Source organism: Pleurodeles waltl, chromosome 1_2 (genome assembly GCF_031143425.1).
Source record: "Pleurodeles waltl isolate 20211129_DDA chromosome 1_2, aPleWal1.hap1.20221129, whole genome shotgun sequence".
Taxonomy (NCBI): Eukaryota; Metazoa; Chordata; class Amphibia; order Caudata; family Salamandridae; genus Pleurodeles; species Pleurodeles waltl.
Genome location: NC_090437.1, coordinates 1,026,892,316 through 1,026,917,441, shown reverse-complemented (window position 1 = coordinate 1,026,917,441; position 25,126 = coordinate 1,026,892,316). Strand labels below are relative to the sequence as shown.

At 48.4% G+C, this 25,126-nt stretch overlaps 1 protein-coding gene across 1 annotated transcript in view; it reads right to left on the bottom strand.

The window, feature by feature from the left end:
• TMEM156 (transmembrane protein 156) overlaps positions 1-25,126 on the bottom strand; it is a 146,104-nt gene that overhangs the window by 80,523 nt on the left and 40,455 nt on the right. Inside the window, exon 3 of the mRNA XM_069202097.1 lies at positions 546-803. Coding sequence (XP_069058198.1) covers positions 546-803 — 258 coding nt within the window. The remainder of the gene's footprint in view (positions 1-545; positions 804-25,126) is intronic.

Sequence of the window (25,126 nt, the reverse complement as noted above, 5' to 3'; positions counted from 1 at the left end):
TTTCATTTTACCAGGAAAAACTACTTAACCCTTACCAGAGAGGCAAATTACCTCTAAAGGTGCATTAAAAACCACAATCTTTGGAATTTGCGCGTATTCTGTTCCTTGTGTAAGTGCCCCTGCCCCGACCACCCATAAACCACCAATGGGTTAAATTACAGCTCTATTGTAATTGTGTGAAGGAGTACACATTTAACTGGATGAGCAAATTCGCATTTTATTAATCAAATAATTGTATTCGCACTTATAAACGGTGCTGTTGTAGACAAAAATGTAAGTTAGGTATTAGATAACCATAATAATGCAGCACATTATCAGCAAAATGAATGGTTCAAGTTAAAGATAAGGCGTTTACAGCATGATAAGTAATGGCTCTTTTTTCCCCACATGAAAAAGTGCAACACCGGCGGCGCAAGGGGCTTGTAAATAGGCTCCTATGCTCTTCTGATGGGAGTACCAATCCTGTTAGAAGCTGCGGCTGACACTAAACTGTTGATTTGTTTTATGTGTGTATAGTCCTTACCCGCTTTGCTTTCATGGCTTACCTGAAATGCTGCTTTCTAGGTGAAGCGAAATATTTATGCAATCGTATCCATCCTCCATCATAGTCGTCACCCGTGAGAAACTCGAATTTTCCATGGGTGCTTGTACACTTTTGGTTGAATTGCTGAAGTCAATTTGCAGTAGTGTAGTAGATGATTCACATATTGTTTCTTCAGCAGAAGACATGGTGAAATGGAAATGCTTGAGCACTGGAAGGGCATTTTTCCTGTTTAGTTCCAATGACCCTTTTGACTTTGATTCTGTAAAAAAGAAATGTGGGGATAACAGTTACCCATGATGTACCTGGTACAGCCTTACTGCTTGCCTTAGCAAGTTCGGTGCCAGAGAGATGGAAGCTAAAGGTAACTACCATAAATTCATTGTGTGGACAAAAGAAATTCACTCCACAAAAGAACTTTGGCTCGTTGCCCCTGCAGTGCACAAAGGAGCTGAAGACACATCCCTTAAAGCAGCATCCTATCCAGGACAAAGTGAGGTCCAGCTCCCACAGCCATCTGCACACAACACAGAAGAAACTCCGGCTTTCACGTAGAGTTTGGTGGTAAATGAAAAAGTCCCACTTTCAGAAGGAAACTCTGAATGCTAAATACAATGCACAAGCTTAATTTTGTCAACGACTCTATATCCCAATGACAGAGGAAATGTAGCTGGGGTATTGCCCTTCTATTTAGATTCTTCCTCCAGATACTGGAGGATCTTAAATTACCATTGAAATCCCAGAATGATATACACAATCTTGAATCATTTGCCCACATTGTCTTAGGACTCAACTACAAGTGAAGAGTAAATATATGCAGAGTCTAGGTGGCTGCAATTATTGTGTCCGACCGGCATCTATGCACATATTTACTCATATTACAAGTTACACTCAATGCAATATGGAACAAATGTGTGCAACCAGAATTTCCAGCCGGAATTCCGCACAGTCTTCACTTTTCCAGGAGGTTTAACACTCACGTTAACCACCTACTCTACTCAACTCAAACCATAATCAGGGACTTAACATTCCAAGCTCCTTTTCTTCCCAGCCGCTCTGAGGTGGTGATGATTGTGTGCAGGGGTTGTTGTGAGGAATGGGATGATGGGAGGAGTAAAAGGATGGGGCTGAGGGAGGAGGAAAGGAGAAAATGTTGGTTGGCAAAGAGGAGCGTTATATGTTCCCTCGTGCTTTGACGGGGAGTTGGGCAGGGACCAGATTAGAAATTCAGTCTGAAAATCAACCCTTTTTCCAAGATGTTTTTTGCCGACCAGATTTTCTGCCAAGTAAAATCAGGCCCGTTGTTCCCACATCCAGTAAACCTCGGTGCAGCAACACTTGCCGCATGGGAACTCCACTCTGCTCAACTCAAAATAAGGGCCTTAATGTTAAAAGCTCCCTTCCTACCCACCTGGTCTTTCGGCTAATCTAGAGCTCCTTCCTGCATAGAAAGACAGACAATAATGCACCCTTTCTTGGTAAAAACATATTTTAGTGGATCCCGCATTCCTGCCCATCACCTCTGCTTGATAGAAGAATCATTGGCTAATTCCATATAGTCTACCTTTGACTACATCCTTTGAGATAATCCGATTTATTCAGCTTTCTGTGGCAGTGTGTAGCAGAACTATTATTACCTGCATTTGACCTCAGATGGACAGGAGTGCATCTCCAGGTCTAAGGCTGAGATAACCCAGTACTCCTACACCTTAGTCCCTACATTTGAGTCCCACCGTGGTTCCCAGCCACACACTAAGAAATGCGCGTGCCCCAGTCCCACATCGGTGTCTGTGCTCTTTATCTTTGGTTTTGAGTTTGACCCTCTAGGGATGGCTCCTAGTTGCTTTAGAGAGATGTTCTGACAACTCACCCTTGTTGAGGCAGGCAGTGGGGCACCATACTTAAGGTATTATTCAGTCTGTATCCTGTCCAAACCTGCCTTGTTCATGTGAGTGAGGAATTACTCTGTGTTCACACTGTGGGTCTACTGGGAGGGCCCCGTTCTCACAAGCAACAGCCCTGCAGTTTTGCAAGTTGTTTACTATGTAAGTGACTCAAAATAAGGGACTGTAAACCCCATCAGGATTAAAGAAGGCATTGATCATCACGGAACAAACATAAAATCGTGAGGTGGTTTTCTACATCCAGACTGCACTCGGGAGAAAACTGCTGCTTTGAACACATTGTAATTCAACATAAATTGACTTCACCTGAGAAACGTATAAAGAATCAAGAACATCATAATTCACTGGCAATCCTATAGAGGATGAAGCCTGACAAGGTGAAAATACATAGATTAAACCAAGAATAATGCTAGGAACCAGACTACCATGTTTAAAGATACCCAACTGGTCTGAGCAGATGCTTGCAAGTTAGACGCCTAAATATCTTTCCAACGGTGTTATTAAGCAATCCGTCTGGAAAGGTAGACCGTACATTGAAAGAAATGGAAGTGTAATAAAACGTTGTTGTAAAAAGCTTGTTAAAAAGAAAGAAAAACATAAATTGGAACAATACAAGTGTCACCAACCGACTATTTTTTGTATTCACTTCAGCGAGCATTTACGTACACAGCACATGCATTATTTTCCAGTCCACGTTCCATCAGTATTTATAAGCTCTAAGCACTGACTTCTTGTTTAAATGTTTCACGGAAACGTTCATTTCCCAAAATGACATAATTTCTCCACTAAATATATTTAAATATGTAGACTTTCTTTGTTGGTGGCGTTTTGAAGACAAAAGCACCTCTCACTTTAAGGCATGGGCACACATGCACATTTTAAATACCACCATTTGTTGGAATTCCATAACAGTAAATTACTGATCATTCTAATCAGCGAGGGTAGCTTTGGCTCCAACGCCCTTGCAGCTCTGCTTCTAGACAATGGTCTTCCTACTATCAGTCCCCTGGAATAAACCAATGATGGGGGAATTTAGAAAAGACAGGAACTTGTAAAGATATTCAAAGATAACAAATACACTCTGAATATTCTTAAATAGCATTATGTATGTCACTTTTTTACCAAAAGAGCAAAATATGTTTGTTATTGGGATTGCTCCGGTCCCAAGACAAGTTACTCAATTCATAGCTGCTTACTAGCTGGTAGATTACAAAAAACGCTTCTCTTTTCAAAATATATAAGATTTAATGTTCTCATTAACTATATCAGCAAAAATACAAGACTTTCTGCAATGTTCTGAAGAAACTTGGTCTTGTTATCACTATATTCAAGAGAGCACAAACAATATTTTTTAAATTAACCTTGGATAAAAAAGGATCCTATATTTTTTTAGTTCTCATATAACTTAGTGCCTTACACTTTTTGCTAAAAACAAGGGAACATTTTAGACAGCTTGCCACGAGCAGGATGGTCACAACTTTTGCATGGAATAGGCCTTAATACTTATCTTCATTAAGTTGAGCTCCAAACTATTTCTTAAGAGGTTTCAAAGGATCTGTTTTTTAATCATATGAACCAATAAAAGACCTACACAACAACTGTTTTATTCTTTAGGTCCACCAACACATCTAGCAACAACCACAATAGTGTGATAATATATTTCTGTAGAGTGAGAAATTGTGTTGTTCGTTGATGGGGGGTGTGAGTCCTTCTCAAGCAACAACCTAAATCCTTGTCAGGGGGAACCAAAAAGGGAACCAAAAACAAACACTAAATCGACCGGTCCTTAAACCTCTGTTAGCCTGGCACAAAAGCAGTCAGGCTTAACTTAGAGGCAATGTGTAAAGAATTAATGAAGCAGTCAAACAGTAATAAAGTGAATACACAACACAAGCAGAATCCCAAACCAATTTAGAAAAACAGAGTCAATTTGCACCAAAATGACAAATTCCAATCAGTAGAACCGGAGATATGCAATTTTAAGGTAAGTAAAGTGCCACTTGCGCTACTCTGGTTATGCGATATTGGGTTAAAGTCACAAGTTCAGGCTGACTGCAATGGAGTGTGGGCCAGATACAGTAACCAGGTTAGTCTTCTACAGACCAGCATGAAGAGTTCCGTTCACGGTGGAGGAGGCCGCAAGGAAAAGGGAGAGCATCGCAGATAGTCATTGTTGTAGCACAAAAACAGGCCGGCCGTCACAGATGGTCATTGCTGTAGAGCGAGGATCCTATCAGGCGCCGCACATGGTCGTTGCAGGCGGTTCGCATTGGCAGTCATCGCATGCTGTTGATGCTGTAGCGTGAAGTGCAGATCTTGCATTGCCGATCAACATTGGCAGTCTCTGTAGCATGAACAGTTGAGTTTTGAGTGGGCACTGGTGGCAAGATCATGGCATGAACAAGCTCATTTGCAATTGCAAAGAGACTAAAAATTCAGGATTTCTTTCTTTCTTCAAGGAGCAGCTCAAATGATGCCCCACCAAGGACCCAAGCGGAGGAGCACCTCTTTGAGATCAGGAACTCACTCCAGCAGGGCTCAGGCAATCCGAGCTGCAGGTCCAGGTACCTTGTCTGCTGGGCAGATGCAGGGAGGAGTCTGGAGCTTGTTATGTCCCTGTACCTCAGAACAGGAGATAAGTTAGCTGGTCCATGGATTTGCTTCAGCCTGTAATGAAGGGTGCAAGTCCGGTGTTCCTACTCAGCAAGCAGGGCAGGCCTCCAGCAGCAGAGTGTCCTTCTTCTGTAGTATCCAGGCCCAGGAGTGTACTGAAGAGTTGGTCTGAGGCTCCCCTTTTTATACCTGATGCCCACTTTAAAGTGGGAGAAACTTCTGTGGTTTCCCCCTACAGAGGTGTCTGGAATTTCCTGCCTTCCTGCCCTGGTCCCAGTCTGTCTGGGTGCACAATTGGTTAGTGTCAAGTCTTTTGTGTGTGAGCTGGGCCGGTGCCTTTGAAGTGCAAGTGAGGTATCAGTATTGCCCCTCCCCCCTCCAATTCTGCCAGAGACAGCTTATCCTGCCAACACCCAGACCCTCTATTGTGATGCTGTCTGGGAGGAACTCACAAAGAAGAACTGCCAACTACACCTAGTCATGTGACCCAGGAACAGGCTGCCGGCACCAAATGGTTAGGACAAGAAAATACCAACTTTCTAAAAGTGCCATTTTCAGAATTGTGACTTAAAATCCAACTTTACGGGTAAAGAGCGTTTTAAATTACAATTCCTCAGACACCAAACATTACTTTTCTACCTACTCCCCCCGAAAATGTTTTCATTTATTAAATGGGAGAGGTAGGCCCTCCAGTAGTGAAAAATGAATTTAAGAACTGTCAGATTGTTTAAATGCAATGCACCCAGCCTTATAGACTCTTTAGAGCCTACTTATATGACTTATATGCATTAAAAAAGAAGGTTTAGCCCTGATGAAATTTTTATTTTTAAGATCAAAATGGCAGTTTATACTGTATCAACAGGCTGCAATGGCAGGCCTAAAACAAGTCTAAACATGCTACTTAAGTGGGTGGCACAATACATGTTGCAGGCCTACTAGTAGCATTTAATGCGCATGCAGTACCACTTTACTAGGCACTTACAAGTAAATTAAATGTGCCACTTGGGTGTAAGCCAATTTTACCATGTTTAAAGGAGACAGCACAAACACTTTAGCAGTGGTTAGCAGCAGTAAAGTGCACAAAGCTCTAACAAACAACAAAAGCGGTTTAAGAAAACAGAAGGGTTAAGGTAAAAACTTTAGGAATTATGCCACAGACAGGGCCAAGTCCAATGTGTAGAAACAATGGTTTCTAAATTGTCTATACTGTTCCCATGTGCTAAGATATTTATAGCAAACCAGTGTTAGTGAAGAACATCTATGAGCCCTCCAGATCCTTTCTAACACTTGGAGCGATCTTTCATCCACCTTATGGAGTAGATAATTTGTGAATTATGAGGTAAACAGCAACCTCTTTTGATGGTTCTGTGCAGCTGAGCATAGTTACCATGTGGTATGACACCATGGAACAGCACATAATGTTAGCTAGCCGTACAACATATATGTTGAAGAGGGGAAATTGTAACAATGTTTGTGCCACTCCTCTTAAGATTATAGACTCTGCTGATTTGATTAAATTGAAAAAATTGATTGAAAAAGTTTCATCCCGTTGCTCAAGAGAAAAATATCCATTGTTGTAATCTTACAAGTATGATGGACAGATCCAGATTATTAAAAATAGCATTTACATCCAGCAGAATAACAAGTAATTGAGTAATTTCTTATAGCAAGCCTTCCATGTTATGTTGTAGGGTCAGGTCTATACTCTTAGAACAGCAAACCTCAGATTGCCTGCTACCCAATTTATGTTGAATTTTTGAGTTACTATCTCAAATATGGAAAACTATAAAAAAAGGGAGAAAGTGGGAACACATGCAAGAGTAAAGTAAAAGGGTTGGGGGCTACTCGAAGTGGATTAAAGAGGCATCAGGTGGATTGAAGCCACTGCAACCTTGATATTTATCAAACCAGCATTTAGTAGCACCGGCCACGGGCTTTTGAGCACAGTTTTGGACACCGGCACTCGATCTTTTACAAATCAGGCACGGCGTGTCTCTACATCTTCCTCTGCTGTGGCGTGTCTGACTGTGGAGGACCCAGGAGATGGGGTCTGAACTCACAGGGCCCCAAGATTCAGGTGGTGAGCAGGTTCCTTCATATGAGTACCAGCCAAAGACCCGAAGCGCTAGTACCAAAAGAGAAGAGGTGGCCACAAGCTACAACATGCCCTCAACGACAAATTAATTTTACAAGTAAGACATTCATGAAACAAAAATATATATTCTTTCTGAAGCAGATGTAGGTGTGAACATTATTCAAATTCATGCTATATGTAATTAAACATCTGAAGTTGCTGGAATTCACTGTATAATGCAGAGCACATGCACTGTGTTCAAGTGTGTCTTTATACCAAGTGAAAGACAAGAAAAGCATGTATGAGTTCATAAGACATTTAAAGTGGCTAACCTTATAAACTATACACTGTGTTCAGTCATACGCCCTCCCTTGATCTAATTACTGGAATCAAAATCTGGGTTACATTTATTCTTCAGAAATCTCAATGGGCCTCTAACTCATTAACCTCTTCTACTTTGTTTCTATCGAAAAATAAATACTATGAGAATGTAACCCAAATAGACTCTAAAAATAAATCTGATGACGTCAACACTTCTTTTAAACTATGGTGAACTGCTTTCCCTGGATGTTCAGTAACTAGAATAATTTGTAGTGTGGACATTTGAACTTTTTTTTATAGAATGCTGCTATTATCAAACACATGTGTTAATATCTGGTGTTAAATAAGACTGAGTTTTCGTTTTTTATGCATTGTTTAGCGTGTTCAGTAGACAACCTGAAACACCGAAGTGAATGGAAGGATTATAACAATTATGTGATATGAGTATTTACAGACCACAGAATAGTATTTGAAATGGTTGTACTTGGTAAAGTGCATCAGTGTATTCCAGGTCTATAACTTGGCTTTAACAGCCTGACCGTTATCTTCCACTGCATTGTAGAACTTGTAGCTGTATACTTCACAGCTCATCTGTTACATCACAACTTAATGTTTCCATAGGTCAAATTGTTTGATCACAATGCATTGTGGTCATTGTAGTTCCTCATTATAGCGAAACATCATCATTTTGGGCCTGATTCAGACCTTGGCGGACCGCGGCGGCCATTCAGACATTTCCGCTGGGCCGGCGGGCACTCTCCAAGAGAGCGCCCGCCGGCCCAGCAGAAATGCCCCTGCAACGAGGACGCCGGCTCAGAATTGAGCCGGCGTAGTTGCAGGGGTGCGACGGGTGCAGTTGCACCCGTCGCATATTTCAGTGTCTGCAAAGCAGACACTGAAATACTTTGCGGGGCCCTCTTACGGGGCCCCATGCCATTGGCATGGGCACTGCAGGGGCCCCCAGGGGCCCCGCGGCACCCCCTACCGCCATCCTGTTCATGGCGGGTTTCCCGCCATGAACAGGATGGCGGTAGGGGGTGTCTGAATCCCCATGGCGGCGGAGCGCGCTCCGCCGCCATGGAGGATTCATTGGGGCAGCGGTAAACCGGCAGGAGACCGCCGGTTTACCCTTTCTGACCGCGGCTGAACCGCCGCAGTCAGAATGCCCCCGGGAGCAGCGCCAGCCTGTTGGCCGTGCTCCCGTGGTCGGTGACCCTGGCGGTCACCGGCCGCCAGGGTCAGAATGACCCCCTTTGTTTGATAAGAAATCCTAATACACATTCTCTGGTGCCAGTCCTAGTCTTTGGAATTATCGTCCTCCTTCCTTCAGAACTCAAACTTATCTGCCATCCTTCAGGAAGCTATTAAAACTCACTCACAATCTGCCCACGGATAAATCCCTTCCACTATTGTCTTATTATCTGATTCTTTTCACTTCATCCAGATTTCCTCTATTGCAACCGTATCCCTCTGGATATTTGCAAAGCACGCTTAACGCCTTCTTAAGTATAGTGGTGCTATAGCAAATCATATGTACATAAGCAACGTGAATATTGTGATTTGCCCCTAGAAAGAAGTAATCAGAACTATGTCAAATGAAGGCATGTCCTTACTCGGATAGCAGCAATACTTGTAGCATTTTTGCACTGTCCATTTGCACATGAGCAATGATATGTTTTTATCTTCTGGGACAAGGTATTTACAAATACGACAGGGTTTCCAACAGATCTCTCTTCTGTTGGGGCACATTTTTACTAAGGACTGTTAATCCTGAGGCAAAAAAAAAATTCGGATATTCATTCCATGTTCCTGTAAGCATCACATTGTTGGTCAACACATACATGTATTTGCTGCTGCTGCAGGACAATAGCCAAACACCCATTTCGGGTAATTAACACACTTTAAAGTATTCATTTATTTTAGAAGTTCTATAGACAAATTCTACGATCAATGGCTTTTGGCCAAAATATCTAGAAACATGAGAATTTACTGTGTGACAATATTTTTCTATAAACTTTGTCAAGGAGAGAATATGAAGCCCTCTTCCAAATCCCCTTTAGCAGACTACTCTCAGGCATGGGCCAGATTATTCTTCTAAAAACATGCACAACCTGGGGCGTGGCTTGACAGCCGAAGATGGTAGATGCTTAATCCTTCGGCTCCACTTCAGCCCATACTTTATCCTGTGACATCGACTGCCTAGGGGCCACATCGGTCCCCTGACTCCTGTGAATTCTGGCAGCAGCAACCCCGAGGACGGCTTTCCCGTATTGATGGGTGTTCAAGAGGCCGCCAGGGAACCCTTAGGCCTAGAGAGACCGCTGCTGGGCCGGCATAGTTTCTGGCTGTGCCCCAGAGCATGCACCAATACCGGAGGCGGTTGGCTGCGGGCCCTGGGGGAGCAGAGGTGCTACTGAGGAGGAGGCCCCTCTCTGGCAACCTCCCCATGTGTCTGAAGACCGGAGCTGGGCCCCGGTGGATGGATCCCTAAGGATGGGGCGGCTTCCGGCCAAGCGGAGGCTGCGCCGCATGTTGCTTAGCGGTGGATGGTGAGCCCCGGAAGCCAATATCAACACTGAGGGCGCGGCCCTCCCACAGCACTGCCCTCATGAGGGACAATATCTGCCTTATTTTGTCGTGGCGTGCTGGCCTAGAGTGCCTGGGCCTTTCCAGGGTACAGGATGGGGGCCCCGCTGGGTGCCTGCAGGCGTGCTGCTGGACCCGGCCGAATGAACAGAGGTACAGCCTCCCAGCGTGAAAATGCTTCCCCTGACTTAAATGACATGGTGCGGTGAGTGCTGGCAGTGCCCTGTGGAAGTGAGGAAGCCATCTGAAAAGAGCATCTATATCAGAGGTGTTTGGGGGCTGAGATCGGACCCCCCTCCTGTGGAACACTGCTGCTGTGCTTACAAATAAAAGTGAGGGGTGGGGGTCGAGAGCCCTGCCTGAGGGACTGGCACCATGTGAGCAGGCATTCCCAGTGTACATATCGGTACTCGGTGCTGGGGTGAAGCAGCTTACCCCTCCTGGACATTCTTGAGTGTCGACTCTGCCAATTGAGGGCTGAGTGGCCCCTGGACCATTGACATGGGCAGCAGGTCTGTGGCCCTGCCTGATGATTGTGGAGAGCAGGGTCTAAGGTGTCGGAGTGTGCGCCGGTGCCCAGTGAGGGCCCAGGTCACAACCTTGACACTCTGCACTTGGCGGGCCACGCCACAGATAATGGGGGGTCACTGTGCTGGCCTGGAGGGCAGTGTGCCCCCAGGGGTCCTGTGGTGCATTCTCTTGACCCGAATGACAGAGGATTCTGTGGCTGGGCCTGAACTGCTTGTCTCCCTCTTCGGCCTCATATGTTTTAGACTGTAGAACGGAGCCTCTATAGCACGTCAACAACCACTGGGGACTGAAACCCCCCTGAGTGGGCCACTTGGCGTCTATGGATTGTTCAGCTGTACTGCCTTGCAGGACTGGTGGTCTTGGCCAGACACCATTCCACCGGAGACACATTACGCTCCTGACTGCTAGTGGCTGGGGCCAAGCCCGCTGGGTGCTGGATTTCTGTCTGTGGTGCTGCCTGGTCTGGCCTACCACAGGGTCCCTACTTGGATGACTGGATACTGTGGTGGACCAGCCTGAGATACCTGGCAGAGTACCGGGCACACAACCTAAGGCAGGGGACCCATCCCAGCCTATGCCAACTGATATGGATGGGACCGAGCCTATGCTTCTGACACTACAGCTCCAACAAGATAAGATCCTTGCAGCCAATGCTGATGATAGAACTACCTTTCACAGGGTATTAGTGCTGTCTTGGTTGGCCTGGGGCTATTGTGAGCTGACCACCACAAATTGGCAGACAGGGTGAAAGTTGTATAGCCAGTGGTGGGTGAATTGCAACCAGAGCATCGGGCTCCGACCCAGCAGGTGACAGCCCTGAGTGACCGAGTAAGCATCCTTGAACATCGCACTGAAGATGCTGAGGGCTGCAACTGCCAGAACAATGTACGACTTGTGGGGCTCCATGAGGGAGCGGAGGGAGGAGACATGGGCTCTTATCTTGAACAGCGGTTGTGGACCAAAGTAGCCCTGTCATATGGACTCTGGCATTATAACAAGACTGCTGGATTTGGGGGCGGCAGCACCTCTGCATTGTTGACAAATGAGTCACTCCTACACCAGTCAGCACCAGTCAGCCCAACCCTCCTGGCTTCCTAACAGCACCTCACCAAAAGGCAACCAGTAAAGGTGATTTGTGGCAGCCTGGCATGGAACTCTGACAACCCCTCAAAGAAAATCATGGTGAGACAAGCCTTACCCTTTTCTCTCCATATAGAAGTCTCTTGCACAAAGAAAGACAAGAAAATAGATGCAGGACAGTTTTCAATACTTTTATTGAAAAGACTGCAATCTACAAAAAAAATTACATGAGGTGCAATGATTAGGATAATGAAGAATAACAAAATCAGGATTGTGAAAATTAGAGATGTAAATATGAACAACTCCAACAAATTGTCATAATATGAGTATACAATTCATACCTAAAAGCCTAATCTCTAGCCCCTTAGCAAGAGCGTAGCGATGTAAGCCAAATCTGTCCGTATAGTGTCCATGAGAAGCACACCCCCCCATGTTACCTTGGTTCAAGGTAATGTCCCCAGTCTCCAGATCAGGAACCGTGGAGACACGAGTCTGAGGCTGAGGCAGACTGAAAACCGACATGCAGCTCGAATGGAAATTCTGTCTGGAGCCCCCTCTAATGTCCTTTGTCCCACAAGATGTTTTTATAGGGCACATGTTTATGTTCATGAACAGAAGCTTGACGTGAGTATGTATCTAAGCGCTGGACTATTTACGCAGTCTTGGGGCCGGCAATACAAAACATTATTCTGTGTGCCCCGCATTCTGTTCTCGTAAATCTGAGGAAAAGAGCATGATGCAAAGTATGTTATCCATAGCACTGATAGTGACACTTTCGCAGAAAAGTGGCTGAAATTAAAACAATGCTACTAAAAGAAGCAATAATAAAATGAACAAAAAGGAAACCAGGGATACAGAGCATAAAAACTAGATAAAAGGCCGCAGGCCACAAGCCTAAGCTAAGCTATCACTGTGCTTAAGCGGACCCCCCACAGCCCTGAATCACCTGTCCCCCTTCTTTGCCCTGGAAATGGCACACAGGGTTCCTGCTCAGCCGCCGCACCTGGCTGCCCACCCCAGCCTGTGGTGGGTCATTTACTTCACTTCAGAGAAAGAAATGTGTTCTGCAGACGGTACGAGCGAGCGGCCCGCTCACCATAGCAATGGGAGAGTATCATTGGTTACGGATTTCACTTCTGCCATGCTCTTGGAAGTGAAAAATGAGCTCCAGAAAGAAGGTCTGCAATACTCGTTAATGTTCCCGGCCAAACTGAAAATCATGTTGGATAGTACCACACACTTTTGCGACAATCCTAAAGCTGCATGGGAGTGGTTAGATGCCTACAGAGCGGAATGGGCCCTGCCAATCCCTCGGCCTTTGGGGACTGAGGTGAAGCACAGACCCAGGAGGTGAACTCGAGGTGCCACCAGCAGGAGATCTCTGAGGAGGCATCTGGCTCACAGACGGAGAAGGACTAGGCTGCTGCTCTTTGGGCAGCAGAGAAAATCACAGCGCCACGTGGTCTGGCTCTGAGACAGGCTCCCCTTTCAGAATGCCAGTCAATGGAGTCATATTCTGAGAGGTCAAAAATAGATGACAGGGGTCCCTCGAAGGTGACCCCACAGATTGCAGAAGACCTGATCTGAAGTGGGACTGTCTTGGGGTCTGACTGTTTGGTTCTTCTCCCCTCCTGATCCCCCCTCACCTGGTACAGATACAAAGGCAGAGGCCCTGGCCCCTATCCCAAGTCTACTGATGACCTTGCTGTCTCCTGCCTTTGCGGCGAGTGAGGGGCCCAGGCAGATCACCATTGTGCTTGGATCTGAACCCCTTGAAGGGGGGTACCAGGCTGACCTAGTCTGAGCTGTGACCTGTTTCCTGGTCGCCACATTCTATCTGGCACGGAGCATGTCTGGAGGAGACAGTCTACTTTTGCCTGCCCCTCAACACTTGGTCCCTACCAGGAAGCTGGTGGGGTCACACCTATGACAATATTCGTATATCATGTGCTTTGGTGGCCAGCCTGTGCTGGGCTGCTCTTGGGTTGGGGAGTTTGAAGTTGGGGTGTTTGTTGTTTGTCTCTGGGATTGCGGTGAGTGCTATAGTAAAGGATGTGGATGCGGGATGGTTAAGGGTCGAGCACATGGGACACATACACCATTTATATAGATGGCTACTCACTGCCAGGGTCTCGCGATTATGACATGGAACATCCGGAGGATGGGGTCTGACATCAAGCAACACAACATCCATAGGTACCTTAGACGCATTGCTTTGTTACAGGAAACCCATATTAGCGGTGTAGAGGTGCCTTCAGCACCCATGTCAATGTCAGCTGTATGCCACCTCCTGATCCGCATATGCCCGAGGGGTCTTGGTGTGGATTAGGTCTGGGACTCCTTTTGAGGTGGAGTTCTCCTCCATAGATAAAGAGGTGGAGATATGTCTTGATCAAGGGTAGACTATTGGGTAGAGAACTCAATACAGGGAGTATCTATGCATCGAACCAGGACCAGGTAGCCTTTTTCCACTCCCTCTCTGCCCCACTGGGTCACCTAGCATTTGATGATTTGCTCCTGAGGGGGGGGGGGTTAATTGTATCACAGACGTATTGTAGGGCTGCTCCACCCTACTCTACCTGGGGCCCAGGCACACAGAATGGCTGTAGGCCTCCAAGACTGGTTGCAACACTGGGTGTTGGCTGACATCTGGCGCATCCAGCATGGGGTAGAGAAGGATTACTCCTACGACTCCCACATCCACGCACTATATACCTCACTGGACAAGTTTGTATGCTTCGACAGGCTGAGTCAATATGCAACACACTCTGAGTCCCTTGGCCGCACTTTGTCTGATCACAGCTCATTGCTCCTGGGGTCAGTCAGTGGGAATCAGGAGGGGAACTGGATGGTGAAATATGAACTCTGGACGACACCCTCCATAAGCTTGATAATGACCTGGGGACTGGACCCACAGCGCTCCGTAGACTTCTTGAGGTGAAAGAGCATTATCAAGCTCCTCTGGAGCGTCTCGCAGCCATGACTATATGAATTATGTCGCACAAGAACACAAGAAGCAGGGGAAGTCAGGGAGACTCCTGGCTTGGCTTATCAGCCATGAGACTAGAAGAGCACCAATCACCCAGTTCCAAACGCTGACGGTACATAACTCTATTCCCCAGAGGCCATCATTGACACGTTTCAGTACTACTATGAAATGCTTCATTGTTGCCCGGAGTTACTGCCAGAGGGGCTACAAGCAGATTTCCTGAATGGACTACCACTTCACAGCCCGGGAAGGCCTGGGTGGTCCAGTGACAGTACAAGAGATTCAACGTTCCATTAAAGTAATGGCTCCTAGCAAACCCCCGGGCCCAGAGGTCCTTTCGCGCAGAGTTTTATTCTGTGTTTTTAGGCCAATTGGCGGGGAAACTGGAGTGCTCGATGCAGAGTCATTATGATTAGGAGCCTTGCCCAAGTCAACACGAAGTGCAATTGTGGTGCCTCTCTCTAAGACCAAGATTGCAGGTCCACCTACAACCACATTCTGGCCCTTGTCCTTGTTCAACATGGATTTCAATATTCTCAGTAAAGTTCTGGCCTCTCGACTGCTTCCCCATATGCAGCGCTGAGCCACAAGGATCAAAATGGCTTTATCCCAACCCGCTGTACCTCACTTAATCTCAGGTGGCTCTATCACATGCAATATAATCCCACGGTGCAGTCCTTACCAAGGGCTATGCTTATGTCACTGGACCTTGAAAAGGCCTTTGACACAGTTAGGTGGGCTTTCCTAATTGTGGTCATGCACAGGATGGGGCTGGGAGAGGGTTGAACCAAATGGGTTATATTGCTGTACTTCAACTCATCAGCCAGAGTTCAGATGGGATCCACAATTTCTTGCCAATACGGTATCTTTAGGGCCACAGGACAGGGCTGCCTCTTACACCCCCTCCTATTTCCATTAGCCAGCGAGCCTTTGCTAGAACTGTTCCATTGGGACGGCAGAGGTGGTGGTATAATTGTTAAAGGCCAAGAGCATATAATCTCGCTTTATGTGGACGACCTCCTCCTTTACTTAGCTGGTGGCGCTGCTACTGCCACTAATGCAATTCAAGCTGGAGGAGTCTGGGACCCTTTTGGGCCTTTGTGTTAATTAGGCCAAAACCTGCTTGTTCACAATAATATAAGGGTCACAACAGCCACCTAATTTTCCTCTGGGTCCAACCTGGTCTTTTTTGTCTTTTAAATACCTGGTTATTCAGGTGTACCCTGGAAGCTCTGCCTGAGGGTGACCTTAGGGGGTGTGAGGGAACGGGGGTGCTCTGCTATCTTAATACCTGTGTCCCTTTCTGAAGATCTTTACGGCTCCCTATTATTACCCAGATATCCATCTCCAAGATGGCGATGCTTCCTCACTTACTGTACTTCTCTGTGAATCTCCCCGTCAAGGTACTGGCCACCTGGTTCTTGCAATCAGATACCATACTCAGAGAACTGATCTGGGATATGGGCCGACAGAGAGTGTCCCTGGAGGTACTATGGCATCCACCAAATGAGGGGGGATTCATTTCTTGGTGGCTCAGCTCCAGTGGGTCGCCAAGTGACTTGATAAGGCTCCCCAGGATGGGCTAAATCTTATGGAAGTGACACTGCATCAGGTAGTGCTGCTGGCATGACTGCTCTGACCAGCTGTGGGTATTACTCTGCCTGGCACCTTGCTGACAGCGGTGGTCACATGCTGGTAACATTGTCTGGTGAAGACTAAGGGTGTACCACTTTACACCCCGGCCCTGCCATTAGTGGGATTACCTCAGGGAGATCCTATCTCCCTTTTTACAGTTCTGCAACTGTTGAACTGGACAGAGGCTAAGCTTGCAACAGTCGGTGACTGTTACCAGCTGGGCACTCTCATCCCCTTGGAGGATCTGGCAGCCCAGCACAACCGACCCCCAGTTCCTGACATAGGCAGCCTCGGCATGGACTTTTGAGAATCTCTGTGGCAATGGCCGAGTAAGAGCCAGCGACCCACACAATACTCCAGTTGGTGATATCTATGGGATCCGCACTGCACCTGGTAACTTGGTTTTACAGAGCCCTGAATGGCATGGTGAGGAAGAAAGTCTCCAGGAAAATTAGATTGAAATAGATCTTGTTTAATTATGTCCATATGATGTACTTGACTCCCCACAGACTTCAGGTCATTTATGGGGGAGAACAGTACCCAAGTGTAGACATCCGGATGCAGACTTCTGCCATATGACTTGGGGATCTCCCATTCTCCAGTTATTTTGGAATGCGGTGGTCCTCATATTACATACTTCACTGGGTCGCATGCTTCCCTGTTCGATTGAGACTTGCCTCTTGGGGACGGTCCAAAGACTCAAACCTCAGAAGGTGGGCTCCAGGTTTTTAGATCTGGCCCTCATATTGGCCATGAGATGCATTGCAATGACATGGAAGTCTGCAACAGGGCCTGTTCCGGAGACCTGGGTGAGAGGTGTTACTATGTGCGCTAGAGCAGAGGAGATGACGTTACTGAAGGAAGATTGCTTGAGGGGTGAGAAAACGTCCCATAGAGGGGTTATAGGCAAAAGTGTTGGAGATTTGGAAGCAACCGGGGAATGAGGCAGGGTTGAACACAGATGAGAAATCTAAAGTGGTTAATGAGGGCCCAAGTGGAGCACCATAGAATGGTATTGGAGCCCACACACGTTGAAGAGGATTTTGACGCTGAAGATACTTTTACGGTTTTGGTTACTTTCCATGTTTCCCCCTTCCCTACCTCCTGTCCCAGGGTCTTATAGGCCACATGGGATATATACAACTTCCACCATCACAAGGAATCTGCCTGGGGTGGTCTAGTGGATGTGCTCAAGAGAAGGACCGAAAACATGCATTACTACTTTCCAGCAGGGTTTTATGCCTTTCAACTTTCATGGGACTGTTCTAGCAATTATGTGATTGTTGGTTATTCACCTTCTACACCTACACTGTAATACATACATTTATTGTTCACCGATTAAAGGCCTTGCAGAGATATGATACTGCTCATGTACCTATGTTATTACTAAGAAGCCAATAAACGAGTTTAAAGGAACATGCTCAACCTCTCCTAAAAACACTGCCAACAAGAGGTTATCATAAGGTCACATGGTCAAGCAGAGACAAAGTTTGAAAATAAAATGTTTGAAATGCTTTTAGTGACGGACTTACAACATGGTATCCAATTTTCAAACCTCTAAGACATTTTTCATCCTTGAAGACTCTCATTCAAAGTGTTAAACAAGTTTAATTGAAACAGGGATACTTGATCTGTCATCTGCACAAAAAGAATATTTTGTATTTTAAATAAGCTCTGTACTCTGCTAGAACTCAGAATATTATGACACACACACACAAATCTGTCACTATGCAGCCACAGACACAAGTCCGCCACACCAAAGGTCAGTGATAAACTGGCGATATCCAAACCCACACCGTTACGCCAACAGAACAACGCCTACCACATTATGACCCATTAATCACCACGGTCGGGCATTCTACGGCGGTAAACCATTGGCGGTACATACCGCTGTGCTCAAAATACACACACACAAACAAAACAACACCACATTGGACAATTCTAACTACACACACCTGACACCCATACACACACCACATCCACACACCCACACCACTATAAAACACACACCCACATTACCCACAACCCTTTACGACTACAAACAGTTGCCACCAGAGAGACACCACAACCACAGACAAGACCAGAGCCACACACCACCATCACCTATACACCATCCACGCACCTTACAACACACACCCCAACACATCACCCTACACACCCTCACCCACACTACTCACACAACACTTATGGCGCCACAAAGACACCCCAGATTCACAGAGAAGGAGCTAAGGGTAATGGTGGAAGAAATCTTCAGGATAGAGCCTCAGCTTTTTGGAGCACAGGTGCAGCAGATATCCATTGCTAGGAAGATAGAGCTATGGCGGAGGATCGTGGACAGGGTCAACACCGTGGGACAGCACCCCAGAATAAGGGATGACATTGGGAAGAGTTGGAACGACCTACGGGGGAAGGTACGTTCCATTGCAGCAAGACACCAGCTCGCTGTACAGAGTACTCGTGGGGGACCCTAACCTCCTCTCCCTCAATTAACAACATGGGAGGAGCAAGTCTTGGCAATCATGCATCCTGAGGGCCTTTCCTGAGTAGGAGGAGGACTGGACTCTGGTAATTCAACTCTCTATTACTATCACCCCCACTACCTGCATGCCATCACATACCCCCACCGCACCCTCACTCCACCAACTCCCACACACCCCACCATCACATCTCACTCATCCCAATGCCAAGCCCTGCATGCCACACCAATGCATGGACACCACTCACAGACCTTCATTGACTCCTATCACTAAAGCATGCACACTAGAGAGAATCAGCTATCCCACCATACACCAACTTACACAAGTGAAAGCTGCCAGGGCAAATACAACCAAAGAGGGCAACCTGCCCATGCACAATATGTCACACACAGAAACAATAACACTGTATTTACATCCCCACAGGTATCCCAGCCAATGTCAGCGAAGAAAAGGTGCCAACACAATCCAGTCCCCCCCCAGAAGAGGCGCACAGTGATGACAGCAACTTTGGTCGCCTGGATCTGAATGACAAACCTGACCCATCAGGGACCTTTGGACAGTCAGTTACCCTGGCACACTCACACACCACCAAAGAGCCTCCCCCTCAGGAAACACCACCACAGCACCCACCCAGCGTACCCATACCTCTGTCCCAGGACACGTCAATCAGTAGTGTGTCCACCACCATAGGGACCCCAGGGCACACCTCGTACCCAAGACAATCAGGCACCTGGGTCAGTGGCAGTGGGCACACGGTTCAGGTGACAGAGGCACAGGACAACAGGGAAACTGGGAGGACTGCTGTGCGACAGGGAGAGGACAGGCCCAGGGAACCAATCTCCAGGAGGCAGTAACAGAGATCCTGGGAGCATACCAACATTCCCAGGATACGCTGGGCCAGATCCTGGACAACATGCAGGAGAACAGGCTGCTGCAGAAGGGACAGTACCAGGGGATCAGGGAGGACTTTCCGGCCTTTAACAATGCCCTGGTCTCCATTACAGGGATGCTGGCAGACATGGCAAACATTATGAGGGAGGCAGTCACACAACAGCGGGCCCCTGTCACTAGCCAGACATCTGAACTGCCTTCCACCTCCGCTGCTGCTAGTGGACAGGAGGGCCCGCCACAGGACCACCAGGCCACCAGCACCCTACCACCTGCAGAAGGAGGACCACCCCACAAACGTTCCCTGCGATCCAGGCAGAAGCCAGAGACTATTGCCAAGACCCCTGCCAGGAAATGAGACTCTCCTGATTGTCACCCTTGTGTCCCACTCTGTCACCCTGTCCACCTTGAACTGCCATTGCTCCCCTTCTTATGTCCCCTTGGACAATGCACATGTGCTACAAATAGACTGGAACAATACCCTGGACTTTCCTCCATTATCACCCCATCCCATTGCACTTGCCCCTCTTCTTAGCACTTCAATAAACACTCTTTGAAAAAATACAAGTATGGAGTATGTGAAATGATTGAAGGATGTATTTGTTTAATAAGGTTCAAAAATTGCAAATCAAATGTACAGTAATGTTCACATTAGATAGACCTGTAGTTGGCTGCAGTGAACACACCAGGAGCGATAGTGGGGCACCAACATCTGAAAAAAGAGTTGCCAAAGGGTACAGTGAGTGAGCATATAAGTGGGAAATCACAGCCTGCCAGTGACAATATGAAACAAAAAAATGACAATTAAATGTGAAGTTACACTGTCTTACCTGTGTGTCATTGGAAGTATTATCGAATCACTGCAGTTCTATTGTCCTCATCTTCATCCTCTGCCTCCTCATCTTCACTGTCCAAAGGGTCCACTGCTGCCACACGGCCATCTCCAGCCTCCTTCTCCTGCAGAAAAGGCACATGGCATCTCAAGGGAAGGTTATGCAACATGCAGCATACCACGATTATCTGGCAGACATTCTTGGGTGAGTAGCACAGGGATCCACCTGTCAGATGGAGGCACCTAAACCTGGCCTTCAGGAGGCCGAAGGTACGTTCAATTATCCTTCTTGTTCACCCATGTGCCTCATTGTAACGTTCCTCTGCCCTTTTCCTGGGATTCCTCACAGGGTTCAATAGCCATGATAGGTTCGGGTAACCTGAGTCACCTGCAAGTATTGAGGGACAACATTTAGCCACACACTATGCCATATGGGCCACACCATACCCATACACCAACATCCACTGGGTGGGAACCAGGGCTCACCTATTAGCCACACCCTGTGCATCTGTAGTTGGCCCATCACATTTGGAATGTTGCTATTCCTCAGGATAAAGGCATCATGACCGACCCAGGATACTTTGCATTGACATGGGAGATGTACTGGTCTGCCAGGCACACCATCTGGACAGTCATTGAGTGAAAACTCTTTTGATTTCTGAACACCTGTTCATTTTGACGGGGAGGGACAAATGCAATATGCCCCAATGATGTTGGGGATATCTCCCATTGTATAGAAGTCAGCCTTCACTGTGGCCAAATCCTCCACCTGGGGGAAAACAATGTAGCTGCACATGTGTTTAATCAGGGCAGCCAGCACTCTGGTCAGCACTATTGAGAACATTGGCTGTGACATTCCTGCTGCCAAGCCCACTGTCACTTGGAAAGAGCCAGCTGCTAAGAAATGGAGCACAGATAGGACTTTCACAAGAGGGGGGATCCCAGTGGGGTGACGGATAGCAGATATCAGGTCATGCTCCAGTTGGGCACACAGCTCCGTGATTGTGGCTCTGTCAAGTCTGTAGGTGAGGATAATGTGCCTGTCCACCAGGGGTCTGTACACAGGGGTATGTCTCCATCTCCTATTCATCCGCAGCAGGAGCAATCTATGAGGCAAAAGAGTGAGGAGCCGGTCACAAAAGGTACATTGTAGCCACAAGAGTACAATGCATGATGATAATTTGAAATGTATAAGTGCATTTGTGCTGTATGTCCAAATGTGAACTGTGACGCAGTTATATTTCACGGCCTGCCCCCCCTCCCCTGAAATGGCGTCTGCCTGTCCTGTGTGGAGGATCAGGTGGAAGTGAGGTAATTCCACTGACGTTGTGCGCCGTTGCAGGAGGCGGTCGGGAACCGCTGTGCATTGGATAATATTGCGCCCTATGGGGTACAGTGGCCAATGGTGATGTACGCCGGTGGTGCCGGTATGCAGCGCCACGGGACATCACTGCTATTTTCTATTTGTTCACTCACTTGCTACCTGACCTTCAACAGGAGAGGACCTACACTGCATGTGCTGCTGTGACCTGTGTCTGGGACCTAACATGGTGCGTGTGACTGGGGTAAGGGCCCCTGCCTTCACCTTGCGGAGTTGGAGAGGCTGGTGGATGGGGTCCTACCCCAGTACGGACTGCTGTATGGGCCTCCAGACCAACAGGTGAGTACACTGTGATCACTATGCATGGGGCATGAATACATGGAGTGGTATGTGTGAAGGCCTCGTGTGGGGGGGGGCTTGGTGGATATTCCCTGGGCGGCGGGCTGCTTGTGTGCTGGGCCATGTCTGTGCAAATGGGGATGGGAAGGGGTATGGTGGGCCATGAGTGTAACAGGCAGGACGGTCTGACTAATACCTTTCCCTGTGTGTATTTGCTCTGCAGGTCAGTGCCCATCAAAAAAAGGGTATATGGCATGCCATCGCCAAGGACGAGCGGACCCTGGGGGTCTATGGCACACGGAGCACTCACTGTTGTAAACGGTGGGAGGACCTGAGACGCAGGGCACGGAAGACGGCGGAGGCCCAGCTGGGGATAGCCTCCCAACGAGGAATGGGTGCCCGTCGAACCCTGACCCCCCTAATGGCCCGCATACTGGCGGTGACCTATCCTGAGCTGGATGGGCATCACAGCAGCCACAACGGGGTGAGTACAGTGCCCATCATTACTACTTACGCCTGGTGGGGTGATATCCGGGTGGGAGATGTGTGTCAGTGGGTGCCCCTAGGCCAGGCCTGACATAGCAGAGTATGTCCCATGTTGTGCAGGGTTCTGATGTGATATTCCTCCTACCTAGCTTGTAGGCATCCACTACTGGGCAGGGCTGTGTGTGTCCCAGGTATGCTGCAGTTGGTGGTATGTGTCCCTCCCCATGCCCTGGTGACTAGCATTGTTACTGGTAGTGCATAGCATTGTGAGTAGGCCTGTTCCCTGTGTGTGAGGGTGCTGTGTACGCCAACGGTGGTGTTGGTGCAGTTATTGACCCAGTGTATCTTTTGTCTCTCCCCCCCTTTTTGTTTTGTCACTTTGTCCTTATGTGCATTAGCATGTTCTGGCGGAGGAGCAGAGGCACCGGCAACAGAGGGAGCTGCATCCCACTTTACCAAGAAGGCAGAGTCCACCGACGCTGAGGGCACCGGTGGGACGGAGGACGAGGGGAGCACCACAGCGGAGACTGGAGGGGACAGTTCGGACACAGATACCTCCTCCGATGGATGCTCCCTGGTGGTGCCGGACATCTCTGTGCCCACCCCAGCTACAGGTACAGCCGCCACCCCCTTACCAGCACCGCCCTCCCAGCAGCCCTTCAGTGAGTTGCCCATGCCCACTCACCCAGGAGGGTGGGCATCTCCTTCACCCCAGGCACCTCAGGCCCCGCCCCAGTCAGCCCTGCTGCCCTGAGTGAGGAGGCTATTGACCTCCTGCGATAAATCTCTGTTGGGCAGTCAACCATTGTGATTTCCATCCAGGGACTGGCAGCCCAAATACAACAGACCAATACATTTCTGGAGGGCATTCACACTGGCTTAGCAGCCCAACAGAGATCAATCCAGGCCCTCGCCTCCTCTCTGATGGCAGACATTGTCCCTGTTTCCACCCTACCCCCTCCAACTTCCTCTTCCCAGTCTCATTCCCCTCAACCCCAACCTATCACAAGCACACAGGCAGACCAGCATGCACACAGGACAACATCCAAGAGTGTCACAGGCAAACACAAGCACCACACTTCATTCCACAGGCACTCACACAAACACCATCCAGGTGCAGACATACCAACATCCACTGCCTCCACTCTGTCCCCCTCCTCCACCTTCCACCCAGTTCCATCTACACTCACACCTGCATGCACTACATGCTTATCCACTACCGCCATCACTAGCACACCTATCATAACACACACCTCACTGGCAGACACCACCCCAACAGCCATGCACACGTCTCCTGTGTCCTCTCCCACTGTGTCAGTCCCCCCCTCCCAAGATACAGAAATGCAAGCACTCAGATACCCAACAGCCATCTACCTCACAACAGCATCCAGGCCATGCACCAGCACCCAAAGACAGCAGACAGAACACCTCCCACAACCACTCCCTCTTCCTCCACTCCCAAACATTTTCCCTCTTCCCGCCCCAATGTCCCAATAAAGCTATTCCTCTCCACCTTTGACCTCTTCCCTACCCCTCCCCAACCCCATCCTTCACAACTGGCCAGGGTGGCAAAAACCCAGACAAGCACCTCAGCCATCCAGTCCACGGGCCCAGTAATGTCCAAAGCACCTCTTGGTGGTAAAGGATCCAGAGCACCAGGCAGCCTCACTGAAAAGGTGCCTGCCCCAAGGGCTGCCCAGAAGGGCAAGGATCCCTCCACAGCTGCTGCCCTGAAGGGCAAGGTGCCATCCCCAGCTGCTGCCAGGAAGGGCCAGGAGCCAACCCCGGCTGCTGCCAGGAAGGGCAAGGAGCCACCCCCAGCAGCTGCCAGGAAGGACAAGGAGCCAACCCCAGCTACTGCCAGGAAGGGCAAGGGGCCATCCCCAGCTGCTGCCAGGAAGGGAAAGGAGCCATCCCCAGCTGCTGCCAGGATGGGCAAGGGGCTTGCACCAGCAGGCAGGAAGGACAAGGGGCCTAGTGCTGGGACTCAGTTGGAGCCCCCACCACCAACCATGGTTGTGCAGCCGTCCGAGTCTGCAGGGGATGGGCGGGAGCTTCCCCCCACAACCAGCAGCAGCAGCAGTACCACCACCAGTGGGCAGCCGTCCGAGGCTGCAGGGGATGGGCAGGAGCTTCCCCCCACAACCACCAGTAGCAGCAGTATCACCAGTGGGCAGCCGTCTGAGGCTGCAGGGGATGAGCAGGAGCTTCCCCCACAACCACCACCAGCAGCAGCAGCACCAGCAGTAGGCAGCCGTCCAAGGCTGCAGGGGATAGGCTGGAGCCTCCCCCCACCACTACCACCCGCACCAACAGCAGCACCACTGCCACCAATGAGCAGCCGTCACAGCCGGCGGACATTCTGTAGACCTGCCTCCATGGGCTGTTGTGTGGCCTGCCCCATGCAAATCCAGTGAGTATGACACCCACCTGAGAGACTGTGACCTTGCACTCCCCAAGATCTGCTTCACGGGGCACGATGCCCCCTCCAGAACCAGTGGGGAAGCCA